At 43.7% G+C, this 13973-nt stretch overlaps 1 protein-coding gene across 1 annotated transcript; it reads right to left on the bottom strand.

Moving 5' to 3' along the window:
- Positions 1–11707: 11707 nt before the first annotated feature.
- On the bottom strand, positions 11708–13048 carry LOC308295608 (leukocyte elastase inhibitor-like; the record flags this gene model as incomplete). The annotated part of the gene is made up of 1 exon (XM_080738658.1): positions 11708–13048. One exon carries the CDS (start codon positions 13046–13048, stop codon positions 11708–11710), a length of 1341 nt encoding a protein of 446 aa, XP_080594784.1.
- Positions 13049–13973: the final 925 nt, after the last annotated feature.

The following is a 13973-nucleotide window of genomic DNA, read 5'->3' as shown; positions in this document are numbered from 1 at the left end:
TTTCATCCTGAGACCTTGTAGTATGAGTGCAATGTCTTACTCTTCCTTTCCCTTCAGTCCCGTATGAGCTTCTTGGATTTTAATCTCCTCTTTTGTTTAGGTCTTTTCTTTCTCCCCCTCCTCTTATAATTTCCCCCTCTGTCTGAATCGTGAACTGAACTGCCAGAACAACACAACGCAAAGGCAGAGACAACCCAAATATCTCTGCCACGTTTTGTTTGCTTCATTTTACCCCTCTGACAGAGTGTAAATACACGGGTGCCATGGCATTGGTCAGAAATCTCATTGTTCCTATCCCATTAGTCTCTGGTGATGTTAACCTGGTGAAAAATACTATGCCTAAACCTAAACCTAACCCTAACCCTAACTTCAGTAAAACTATGCCTAAACCTAACCCTAAAACCTAACCCTAACTATATTCGGACTAATGAGATTTCGGACTTATGGGCAGTCCCCAAATAGACCATTGGAGCTTGATAGATAGTTTACTGAATACAAGACAGTGTGGGGGTGAGAAGGAATGCCAATAACTTTTCAAACTTTTGAGTGTCTGTTGCCTGAGTTCAAGTGATATTGACAGCAGTGTGGGTCAAGTCCTGCTGCTTCCTGTAGTTAGCCTGCATATGGGGAGATTGTATGATGCTATGCTCAAGAGGATACAAAATCAGGCTTTTCAAAGGGACAATATTGTCAAAATTTGGAAATGTTTATCATAATTATTATACGTTCTGACAACTTATGAGGCTCATATTGTCTGTGTTTATATGTATATTCCACTTGTATTCCCAACCGCTCATTCCGAATCATGTAAACACCTCAATTAGAATAGAATATTCCATTCCGGTCAATTGGAATAGAATATTCTATTCCGGAGGGGTGGTATATCCCATTTGAATCGGAATATATTATTCAGGTTCCATGTAAACAGTTTGGGTATATGAATCTCTGTTCGGAATGAGTTCATTCTGAATGAATAAATATTGTTCATGTAAGCCATAGTATTTCACGGTGTTAGAACCAAGTCCTCGTGCAAGTCAGCGGATGCTATAGTGACAGGTCACTCAATCAGATCGTGCACTAAGTGATCAGTTTAACCTTGAGGAGGCTGGCCCCCCCACTCAGGTTTATTTAAGCCTGATGTGTTCTTAATTACAGATTTTATCTTCAGCCATCTAATCTGCTCTAGACCCAAATACCGGTAAACCCCTGTGCTGCATAGAGGGGCACAACACCAGTGCAGAGGAGGTATTTTGTGTGCGCGCGCCTGCATGCGTGCGTGCGAGCGTGCACATTTGTGTGTGTTTAAGGGTAATGAACCGGTGTGTGGGTAACGCGGGGAGGGCACGTTCGGTCAGTGACTAGTACACTAGAACATCCAGGATTGCGTGCATGCATGTGAGAGTGTGTGTGTGTGTGTGTGTGTGTGTGTGAGAGAGAGAGAGAGAGAGAGAGAGAGAGAGAGAGAGAGAGAGAGAGAGAGAGAGAGAGAGAGAGAGAGAGAGAGAGAGAGAGTGTGTGTGTGTGTGTGTGTGTGTGTGTGTGTGTGTGTGTGTGTGTGTGTGTGTGTGTGTGTGTGTGTGTGTGTGTTTGTGGTATGAGACATAGATGAAGATGAGAGAGACCCCCCCCATCCTCACCAACCCCTCTGCAAGCTGCCCTGGAATGGGGAACATAATATGAATATGCCTCTGGTATATGCTTACTGTGGGGGGTTGGCAACTATAGCCTACTAGAGTTTTCGTCTTCCAAAACAAAAAGCCTCCCCCCGTCGGGCTTCTCCACGGGGGGTTCCGTTTGCCTAACCGCACTCCTCTCCCTCCGCAACCCCTTGGGAGACTCCCAGCTACCCCTCTCTGCTGCCGCTCACCTCCACCCCTCCTCCGCGTCTCCTCACTAGCTCTCTATGCCCCCCCCCCCCAATCTAATTTCCTTCCCTCCCAGGCTGAACGCTAACGAGCGCTCCAGTCGCTAACGAGCGCCTCCATCGCTCTCTTGGCCTCAGACTCTTCCCTGCTCCTCTTTTGTCTTCACCCTGGACGGAGTCCTCGGTTCATTCAACCACATGAACCACTGTCTATAGCAGGGGTGGGCAACTTTGATGATGGCGAGGGCCACTATATTTCCAACTTCACTCCAGAGGGCCACATTGCATATTGTCTGTTTTTTGTCCTACTTTGTCATTCTATTATCTCATACAAAAGAAGCAAAAATAGCAGATCTACAAGCTCAAAACGCATCGGCTATTTTTGCTTCTTTTGAATTGGAATCCTGAATAATTTTTTGTCATTTTTGAATTGGAATCCTGAAATGTAACATTTTGAATTAATTTCAAACACATTTAGTTATAAACTCATTTATGAACTTAAATACAAATAAATACATTGGACATAAAAAAAACACATTTTAATACTAGTCATTAAGCTACTAATATAGGAATTAAAGCAGGTCATGTTTGGAATTGTAACAGCTGAAATCAATAATATATCGGTATTCCAGTATCAACCTGCGGGTCGCATTAAGTGAAGGTGGGGGCCGCATGTGGACCCCGGGCCGCCAGTTGCACATGTATGGTCTATTAGCGTCCCTATCCCTATCCTCCTGGGCATGCCACAATGACACAATAGGCCAACATTCGGCGAAAATAGCTGCTCTACCAGCTCAAGAGATTTGACGTAGGCCTAGTGGAGGGGACCAAGTATGGACCCCTGGGGGATCCCCTGGTCAACGAAATATGTACAGTATAGGGTTTAGGTCAGTTTGGGAACCAAACATTTTAGCTCAAGACCCAAAAAAAGAAATTAGACATTTGCCCAGTATCCAAGCTAGTGAAAACAGCAGATCTACAAGCTCACAACGTTGTGAGCTTGTAGATCGGCTATTTTCACTGCTTCTTCTACATTTTGTTTTCAAATTTATGGAATTCCTTCGATTTTTTTTAACTTAATTTTTAATTCATGGGTCTAATTCAAGATTTTTGGGGGAATGTTTATTGAAAATCTTTTGAAATTACAATAATTAAAAACAAATTGTAGGAAACAAAAAATAAAAGGACCCGTAAAAATGTGCCCGCGACCCACAAATGGGTCCCGGCGGTTTAAGTGGTGAAGCCATTTATCGCTCCCTTATCTCTCTCAAAACGTCGTCCGCAACTCTACACATATTTCTCTCCTCTCTCTGTCGCCCTCAGACCCCCCCCCCCCCACACTCTATTTTTTTCTCCATTCTCTCTCATTATTTTTTTGTTCCTCTTCTTTTCAGGTCGACCATTATCTTTTTGGCCTTTCAACCGTTTTTTTTTTTTCTTTTTTTTTCTGTCTGAATGTAATTTGGTACCAGTGTGCACGCAGGCTGGCCCTTGAAAAGAGCGGGGAGAGGAGGGAGGGTTGATGTGTCTGAATAAATAAGCATGGGTAATTTGCTGTGAAAACCTGCGTTGTGTTATTTACTTTCTCTCCCTCTCCATCTTCTGCCCTGCCTCCACATTTCAGAAGAGAGGAGGAGATAAAGACACAATAATGGCGCGAGATCCTCAGCAGAAGCTCATTATATGGTTGTCAGCAAAGTTCTCTCTCAGGGCCTTGTGACGGATCTGTGCCACCCCGCCCCCAAACCCCTACCCCCTATACCCCAACACACACACACATGCATGTCATTATAGTTGAAAACTAGCCTGGGATCAGTAGCATTTTCGGGTTTCTGATCCGGTTGGGAGCGGAAACAACCTATGTCATCTTGTAGTCCTAGACCTAGACGGACTACACTTTGACCGGAAAGATCAAACCATGAACAGTTTTAAACCAAAAGAATTACCCACACTCAAGGGCATCATTTTGGGTCCTACCCAATAAAACCCTTGATGCAGCGTAGCTTTGCTTATTTTTGAGCGGTGCAAACCGCTCCTATAGACCGCTTTTTTACCAAAATGATGATGACATGAGTTAGCTAGACCAATAAAACACTTCGATTCTGTTGATTTGTCCATGATGTCATAGGCACAGAGGCACCCGATTCGTTCACCCTGATTTAGAACGCGTTTAGGCCGCAGAAAATACGTCATAAAAAACAATGTCATAGGCACAGAGGTACCTGATTGGTTCACCCTTTAGGCCATTGAATTTGAATTTCAAAATTGTATTAGATGAATATCACTGATAAGCGATAAAATAACCACACTTTTAGACAGACTGTGGATAATTTCACAGGTTATAAATGACAGGCAGCTAATACAAGTTTAAAATACAAATGAACAGACTTTGAAAAAATAAAATATTCATCTTCTGGCCTCTTCTGGCCTCTCTGGAGATCGACTCTCTGTAGCTCTACTTATTGTGGAAAAGTATCCACACGCTTCCCCTCTGCTCCAAGGCTCCACCATGGTCACCTTGTCCTTTGGTTTCCTCTCCCAGTAACTACCACAGATGTAAAGAGCTAGATGCCTCGTTCGCCTACTATAATATACCATCTATTGTGATGTAAACATGACATCATGTACATGATTGAATAGAATTGGTTTATATTGATGATGTATATTGTGAATGTTAACCTAGTGATTGTGAATGCTAACTTGTCGCTGCTGATAAATGCTAGCCTGATAAATCAGTCTGCACATCACCACCCCCTGTTGGTGGGCAAAACGAAGTGAAACGTAGTGTGTGAAGAGTCTAACGCTTGCAGTCAGGCTAGATAAATGCTGACTTGGTGATTGTGAATACTAAACTGCTAGTGTTGAATTTGGCAAATTTATTTTTAGAACAGCTAGCTATTGATTGATCATGGCCACACACACGCACGCACGCACGCACGCACACACACACACACACACACACACACACACACACACACACACACACACACACACACACACACACACACACACACAAACAACGCACACACACACACACACACACACACACACATACACACACACACACACACACACACACACACACACACACACACACACACACACACACACACACACACACACACACACACACACACACACTGCACACACATATTAACCATATTTATAACTACCAGTAAGACTCCCTAATCGGGAAAATAGGCCAAAAGTTTGTTTTACCAATTATTACACTCTATGTGAACATTTACATCAACAAATCCCAAGTACTATGCAGAACGACCCATTTCAAGTTTTTAATGTACAACAATATTTAGAAAATAGGTCTACAAGCTGACAGTCCTCGTCCCTTATATTCCCATAGGTTATATGGAGATCTCAGTGTTTGTCAGTCCTTGTTCATTTATGCCCATATATGGACATCTCTATATCTACTGTAACAGTCCTTGTCCCTTTATGCCCATATATGGAGATCTCTTAACTGTAAGTCCTTGTCCCTTTTATGCCCATATATGGATATTCCTGATGTCATCAGTATATGAACATATATGGGCTTTCTGATATGCCCATATATGGAGATCTCTTAACTGTAAGCCCTTGTCCCTTTTATGCCCATATATGGATATCCCTGATGTCATCCGTATATGCCCATATATGGGCTTTCTAATATGCCCATATATGGAGATCTCTGTATCTCCATATATGGGTATAAAAGGATACTTCAGGTCTGACATCAGGTTTGTTTATATTGGGTTGCTAGGTTTGACATCACAAACTCTATGGGCCATCTGACCTAGAAATCTATATTTGGGCATAGATGACTCATCGTGACCTCATCACACGTCGACCGCACGTGTGACGTGCGGTCGACCGCACGTGTGACCGACGGACGGCCGGTGGAGGTTTTCATACAAAACTGCGACCTTACGGTCGCAATTATTCTGGCTTTGAAAAAAAAAAAGTTAGTGTTAAATAAGAAACATGTACCAAGAGTGCCTGAGAGGTGGGATATTGGTCTGATGCTTAGTTCTTCGGTTCAGAGGTGCCATGTTCAAACCACAGTCTTCCCAGAGTTCAATGATGCACTACGTTGGAATTTTCTATGCAAACTTATACATGGGCAACTCAAAATGTCTTTATGAATGCATTGGGCAGAATGGGCACTCACAAATTCTGAGTTATGGTAGCTCTGTTGGAAAAGCTCTTGATTCATCAACAGAAGGTCGTGGAATCAATTTCCGGCATCAGCACCCCTGCATCTGAGCAATGGACACTGACGGTTTGATTTATCTCTCCTTTAAAAGGCCATTGTCATTGACAATGCATTGGGCGCTTAAAGTTAAATATTTCAAAAATTACAAATTATTTCAAGGTCAAAATCTTAAGAATACGTGTCCACGAAGATTTCAGATTTAAGTTTTAAAAGTTAAATACCTCCAAAACTACGAAACATTTCAAAGTAAAATCACACATTAAAATTGAACCTTACTGTGGACTTGCATGCTTTGAGACTTTTACTTTGAAATAATTTGTAGTTTTTGAAATATTTCACTTTAAGCACCCAATGCATTGTCAATGGAAAATTACAAACTTTGGCAAGCTACTAGAGCTACAAACGTACACCTAGAAACACAGTTCACACTTTATCGTGTTGAGCTTACTGTGGAAATGTTTTCCTGAAAATGAATATTTGAAATGTTTTATGGTTTTAGAGATATAAGCTTTACAAAATTCGGAAAATTAACATGGGGCTCAATGGCAGATTTGCGCGCCTAAAAAAAACACGTTCGCCTAGGAACTCCATTCATACTTTTTATAATTCTCCTAAATGTGGACACACATACTTGAAAGTTTTACTTTGAAATGTTTTGTACTTTTGGAGATATTTAATTTTAAAATCTTAAATCTGAAAACTCTGGCACCTCGCTGTTCCTACATACTTTAACCGAGCAACTTGATTCACAATTCAAAACTTTCACCTTACTGTGGACGACATGCATGCTTGAGATTCTTACATTGAAATAATGTGTAGTTTTTGAAAGGCAGTAAACTTGACCCTGGCAACTACAGGCCAATCTCAATCCTTAGTTCCATCTCTAAGGTAATGGAAAAAATTGTCTATGAACAGGTGGCTAAATATCTTGAAGAGAATAAACTGATCTACGAGTTCCAGTCTGGCTTCAGAGAGTCCCATTCCACAGATACATGCCTCATCTATTTGAATGATTACATCAAACGTGAAATTCACGATGGCAAATATTGCGGCATGGTCATGCTGGACCTCCAGAAGGCATTTGACACCGTCGATCATTCTATTCTGATTGAAAAACTCAAAGCTATTGGTCTTGATAGCACAGCAGTGAGATGGATGCACTCTTACTTGGTGGGGAGGGAACAGATGGTGGAAGTCAACGGAACCCTGTCCCCCCCCCCTCCCAGTAAAGTGGAGTACCTCAAGGGAGTATACTAGGACCACTGTTGTTCTTAATATACGTAAACGACATGTCATCTGCTTGTGACTGCAATCTGTTTCTGTTCGCGGATGACTCGGCTCTCCTAGTCTCAGGCAGAGACATTTTGCAGGTTGAAAAGGCCCTTAACTGTGAACTTAACAAGATCTGCACCTGGCTCAATGACAACAGACTCTCAATTCACCTAGGCAAAACTGAATGTATCCTCTTTGGATCTAGTCAGAAACTTAGCCTAGTTGAGAACTTCACAATTAAAGTAGGTGACACTGTGATAGAAAGAAAAAACCACATCTGCTACCTGGGTTGCATCCTGGAGGCTAACCTATCCAGTGAAAAAATGACCACCAAGGTAATCAATAAAGTCAATCAACGAATTCGCTTCTTGCAAAGAGTTGCCCCACTGATCAATATTAAATCCCGAAAGACACTAGGAGGTGCTCTTATTGGGCCCCTCATTGATTACGGAGTCCTTGTCTGGTATCGCGACGCCCCAGCTGCCTTAAAGCTAAAGCTCCAAACAGCCCAAAACAAACTAATTAGGGTTGTGCTTGGTCTCCCTCCTCTGACCCACCTTACCGAGCATCACCACGAAAGCGTGGGGTGGCTCAAAGTAGCTGACAGAGTACAGCATCTTGCAATGGGCCTGGTGTACAAGATACACTACACCTCCAAGATTCCCATGTACCTGACAAACTACTTCTTAAAGGTCAAGGATGTTCACGATCATAACACCAGAGGCAGCTCCACTAATCATCATCAGCGTAGATTTAACACTAAACAAGGCGCTAACTCGTTCTCCTGCTATACCATCAACATGTGGAACGCCCTTCCACAAGCCCTAAAGGAGAGCAAATCCCTAGCCTCCTTCAAAATTGGTATGAAAAGTCACCTTCAGACAGCAGCTACCCGTGACTTGTAAACAGACTAAGCCCCCATGCTCCCCCCCCCTTTTTCTTTGTATTCTGCCTTTTGTATTTGATGTTATGCTTTTGAAACTGATATTATCCTAGATAAAGTACTATGTTCTATCCGTCTGTCTTTCAATGTTATATGAGATACTTAAAGTGTGGTTCCTGTGGAAATAAGCCTCGGCTTTCTAGGATCTCCTTTTAGTTGACCTTGTACCAGTGATTTGTACTGTCATGAAACTGTACTTTTTTCTATTGCAAACTTCTAATAAATTCTTCAAAAAAAAAAGCGCCCAATGCATTGTCAATGACGATGGAGATTTAAAGGAGGGAAAAAGCAAACCATCAGTGTCAAATGCTCTGATACAGTATTGCCAGCCTTGGGATTTGATCCCACAACTTTTCGATGATGAGTCAAGAGCTCTTCCAACTACGCTACCTAATCACACATGCTTTGGTTGCCCAAGACATTTTGAGTCACCCATGCATATCTTTACAAAGAACATTCCAAAGTGCTCCTACAGGTAGACTGGGGTTTGAATATGGAACCTCTCTACTGAAAGTCAGATCATTAGACCACTTTACTACCTGTCAGACACTCAAGGTACAGCTCCCTCTGTGTTTTAAAGTGTTTTTTTCTCATTTTCTATTATTCTAGCCTTGAAAAGAAGAAGAGAAAAGGTAAATGTTGAATAAGAGACGTGTACCAAGAGAGCCTGAGAGGTGGTATAGTGGTCTAATCATTAGTTCTTTGTCTCAGAGGTGCCATGTTCAAATCCCAGTCTTCCCATAGTTCAATGATGCACTACATTAGAATTTTCTATGCAAACATATTATACATGTAATGTGTGTAATAATAAAGATATTATTTAATATCTTCAATTTAAAAGGGAAAAGCATTTATGATTGCCAGACCCATGAAATGGGTAGGCCTACATAAGCAAATGTCGGTCTGTCCGGGTTTTCTATATAAAGGGTATATATGATGATGACATGATGATGACATGCCTACAAAAGGCATGATGTCATAAATGATGATGACAGACAGGGGGTCTGGCACAACCAGGTTGACCTGGTCTAGTTATTTAAAGAAAAGGCTTGAAAATCGAAGTCCACAATATATCATACTCCCTAAATATTTTTGCACCGCTCACGGGTGCGATTTTTTGTATAGTTCGTTTGGTATATCCATCTTTTAGTCCAACTCGTAGCGACGCGCAAGGCACTTCTCAAGCATTTAAATGGGGATTGGGGAAACAAACAGGGAGGGACCAAAACAAAGTGGCGCCGCTTCTTCTGGCTAGGCCACGCCTAGACCGGATCACACAGCCTGTTTAAAATGAATACCAGGCTTTCCTCCGAGGTGGAAAGTCTGGTGATGCCAGGTTATTTGAAAACTGAAGAAGAAATCACACCTGTGGAAAGTGAGCGGCGCTGATGATGATGACAGACCCACATGACATCACAGGATGGACCCACGTGACGTCTCATCACTATGATGTCAAATCAGAAAAGGGACATACGGATACGTAAATGAGCATTTGATACACCTCTCCATGGGCCTGGTGTGCGTACATGCCTGTGTGTGCGTGTGTGTGTGACTGGTAGAGATGTGGGTTGTGACAGGTGCATCCCCCATTACGACATCCGAGAGTGATTCCACCCATGATTTGTTCTAGCAGCTGTGTTTGTGCTTCTGTGGCAAAACAATAAAAAAATAAATGCTTGTTGCGACCGAAGGTTGCATATACTCTGAAGAACCGTGTCGCTTGAGTGTCCTTCCTTCCTTCCTTCCGTATCCTCGTGACCGTCCGTATCCTCTGTGATGTCAGTGTGATGTCAGCGAGTTGTGACATCACTTCCTGTACAGGGCGGCTACACGAAATGTGGATAACACTATATATGGAGATAGTCCAGTCCATCATGTCATATGGGACTACCGTCATAGAAAGTAGCCATTGTTAGGCCGGAGTCATTGGCTGTCTAAACATGGAGATGTGGATAACACTATATATGGAGATAGTCTAGTCCAATATATATGGGACTACCGTCATAGACAGTAGCCATTGTTAATCCGGAGTCAATGGCTGACTGTCTGTACAGGAAGTGATGTCACATGACATACTTTTTATGCCCATATATGAGTCCTAACATGGAGATGTGGATAACACTATATGGAGATAGTCTAGTCCAATATGTCATATGGAACTACCGTCATAGACAGTAGCTATTGTTAGGTCGGAGTCAATGGCTGTCTGTCTGACTGTCTGTACAGGAAGTGATGTCACATGACATACTTTTTATGCCCATATATGAGTCCTTCTGTACCACATCTCCATGTTTAGGCAAACTCCACACAGAAAGGCCCTATCGCCAACCCAACCTAGGGTGTGAGCGATAGGGCCTTTCTGTGTGGAGTTTGCCTAAACATGGAGATCTGATCCTCTGATCTGATACGGGCGGCTGGACTTAGATCACCTATGAAAGGATGTCCATGAAAGAATGTCCATCCACCTGGAGAAAAGAAAATGTAACAAGGAGGTGGCAACAGGGCGGCCAAATAAAGTTATTAGGCCTGGATCCAACTTTAAGTCGACGCACATGATTCCAGAAGTGTAGTGCTTATTCGCTCTTGTATCAAACCGGTACTCGAAACGTACTTAGAATTTAACATATTTTCTAAAGTAAATATGGGGGCTGCTGTGTTAAGAACGTTTCGTTGTCAAGCTCAACGTTGGGCATTTGGACCTATACATGGAGAAATGGAGCGAATCTGTTTGGCCTAAACATGGAGATGTGGATAACACTATATATGGAGATAGTCTAGTACATCATGTCATATGGGACTACCGTCATAGACAGTAGCCATTGTTAGGTCGGAGTCAATGGCTGTCTGTCTGACTGTCTGTACAGGAAGTGATGTCACATGACATACTTTTTATGCCCATATATGAGTCCTTCTGTACCACATCTCCATGTTTAGGCAAACTCCACACAGAAAGGCCCTATCGCCAACCGAACCTAGGGTGTGAGCGATAGGGCCTTTCTGTGTGGAGTTTGCGTGTTCTCCCCGTGTCTCCTAGGGTTGATACCCTCACAAAAACATGAACAAACTCCCCCCAGAATGACAACTAGAATCGTCAGAGAAACGCTGTGGTTGGCCAGATTGTCAAGAATTGGCGCGACCTCGCCCTTTAGGGCGAGGTTGCATGTCACCCTGAGGTCGCATTCCACCCTCGGGTGTCTTACTAGTGTAGTGATGCGTGCTGAGTGGGGACATGCCCATTGCCCATATATATGATATGCCCATATATGACACCTCTGTATCTGTCGGTACTTGTCCCTTGTATGCGCATATATGAGATGTCTGTATCATTCAGTCCTTGTTATTGTTTTGAGTGAGCATGCAAGAGAGTACAGTATCTGCGGTCCAGGTACCCAGGACCAGAGCTGAGATGAGATCCAACTCAAGGAGGGGAGCAGTATCGGCCTGCAAAGAGGATGCTCATGGTGGGGTCGTGTCGGATGAAGAAGAGGAAGGGGTGGTCAGCAATGAAGCGACGAGGCCCACCACTGAATTCCACTGAAGCAGAGGCGGAGGCGGCAGCTGCCTCAGTGCCCTCCTCGTTCACTTCCACAAAGGCCTTGTGCACCACCTTGGAAAGCGCCAGGTCGCTGGCTGGAGACATTCCGGAGAAGTCACTCTCTTCTTCGTCAAAGGCATCCACCATGCCCATCTTGATCAAGGTGTCTTTCATGTCATATGTCTCCTCCATCTTGAAGCGAGGCAGGCCAAGCAGAACTTCCTCCTGCCACATGTTGTTTGGATTGGTCCAGTGCACAAACCTTTCATAAGTTAGATTCTTTTCTAGCGCCACCAGACCTGTCGTATCGTCAAAGGTATCGTCCTCCATCTCATCGCCGGGCAGAAAGATAAGCATGCTGAGGTCTTTCCCTGTGTAGGGCAGCTCTACAACCCGACACTTGACTTCAGGAATGTAGGCAAGAGGGAATTCACTCGTCTGGTACATCATCTTCACCGGCTTGCTTTCGGTCTTGCTGAGTCTGAACTGTTTATCCCTGGTGCGGTACTTACGGAATAACTTGTCCCACTTGGCTTTGAAGTAGATGGCATTGGCCAACACCAGTCTGGTACGTCCATCCACCACACCCGGGGCAAGCAAGTCCTTGATTTTACCTTGTGTTTGTTTCTCCACCCAGCTGTTCACGTTCAGCCTGGCTCCTTCTGCGTTGCCAACGAAGTCCACAGGCTCCAGCTGTGCACCATAGTGCTTCCCGGTGGCATTTAGGAACTCCTGAACAAACTGGTAGGACTGCTCTCCATACAGGCGATTGGCCAGGCTGAGGGCGTAGGACTTCTCTCCATACAGGAGTCCATACAGGCGGTTGACCAGGCTGAGGGCGTAGGACTTCGACTTGTCCCGGTCGCTGTTAAGGTCACTCATGAGCTTAGAGAAGTCTGTGTGGACGCCGTCCTTAAAGTGCAGGACCTCTGACATCTGGGTGGCGGTGTTGCCACGGGCCCCCAGCAGTACCATGGCCAGAGCCGAGAAGATGCTGAGAGGAGAGTAGAACACATTGCTGGCGTTGTTCTCTTCTGTCAGCTGTTTGAACAGAGACAGGGAAAATGTGTTGCTGGCCACTGCCAGGGCCGTTGGCTCCAGCTGTGTGTCATAGTGCTTCCCGGCACTTAGGAACTGGTAGGACTGATCTCCATACAGGCGGTTGGCCAGGCCGAGGGTGTTGGACTTCCCTGACTTTTGAATTAACACTTGAATTAACTTCATGTTTGTAAAAGAACACATGAAATCAGATGACTGTAACCTCTGCGTCCAGGAGAACATTACACTCTAAATAATGCGATGCATTCTAGTTTTAAGCTGCTGTTCCATGACACTTGCATCATCACTATGATGACAATCATGCCCAATTATGGACGGAGTTATGTGTCAGTCTTGCCCACAGTGCCGGTTCAAGTTTCGTTTTTTGAGGATACGGGCTTTGAATATGGCCTAAGGGGTCTCAGTGAGATTAAATGTATACCAGTAAGACTCCCTAATCGGGAGATAAGCGACCGTTGGTCGCTTATCTCCACAAATAGGCCAAAAGTTTGTTTTACCAATTATCAAGACACTTTCATGCCCATATATGGAGATCCCTAACAGAATCCCTTTTATGCCCATATATGGAGATCCCTAACAGCATCCCTTTTATGCCCATATATGGAGATCACTAACAGCTAACAGAATCCCTTTTATGCCCATATATGGAGATCCCTAACAGAATCCCTTTTATGCCCATATATGGAGATCCCTAACAGAATCCCTTTTATGCCCATATATGGAGATCCCTAACAGAATCCCTTTTATGCCCATATATGGAGATCCCTAACAGAATCCCTTTTATGCCCATATATGGAGATCCCTAACAGAATCCCTTGTATGCCCATATATGGAGATCCCTAACAGAATCCCTTTTATGCCCATATATGGAGATCCCTAACAGAATCCCTTTTATGCCCATATATTGTGGAGAAATCCCTGCTCTGAGTATCTGACATCAGTGTGATGTCACCTGTTTATGCCCATATATGGAGATCCCTGCTCTGCGTATCTGGTTGCTATGGTAAACAGTTGGTTGCTAGGGTAAAAAAACATGGTTGCTATGGTAAACAGTTGGTTGCTAGGGTAAACAGTTGGTTGCTAGGGTAAA

This window comes from Nannobrachium achirus, assembly GCF_963921795.1.
Source record: "Nannobrachium achirus genome assembly, chromosome: 12".
In the NCBI taxonomy this organism is placed as follows: Eukaryota; Metazoa; Chordata; class Actinopteri; order Myctophiformes; family Myctophidae; genus Nannobrachium; species Nannobrachium achirus.
The sequence above is the reverse complement of the archived record's forward strand: the minus strand, read 5'-3'. Positions and strand labels throughout refer to the sequence as shown.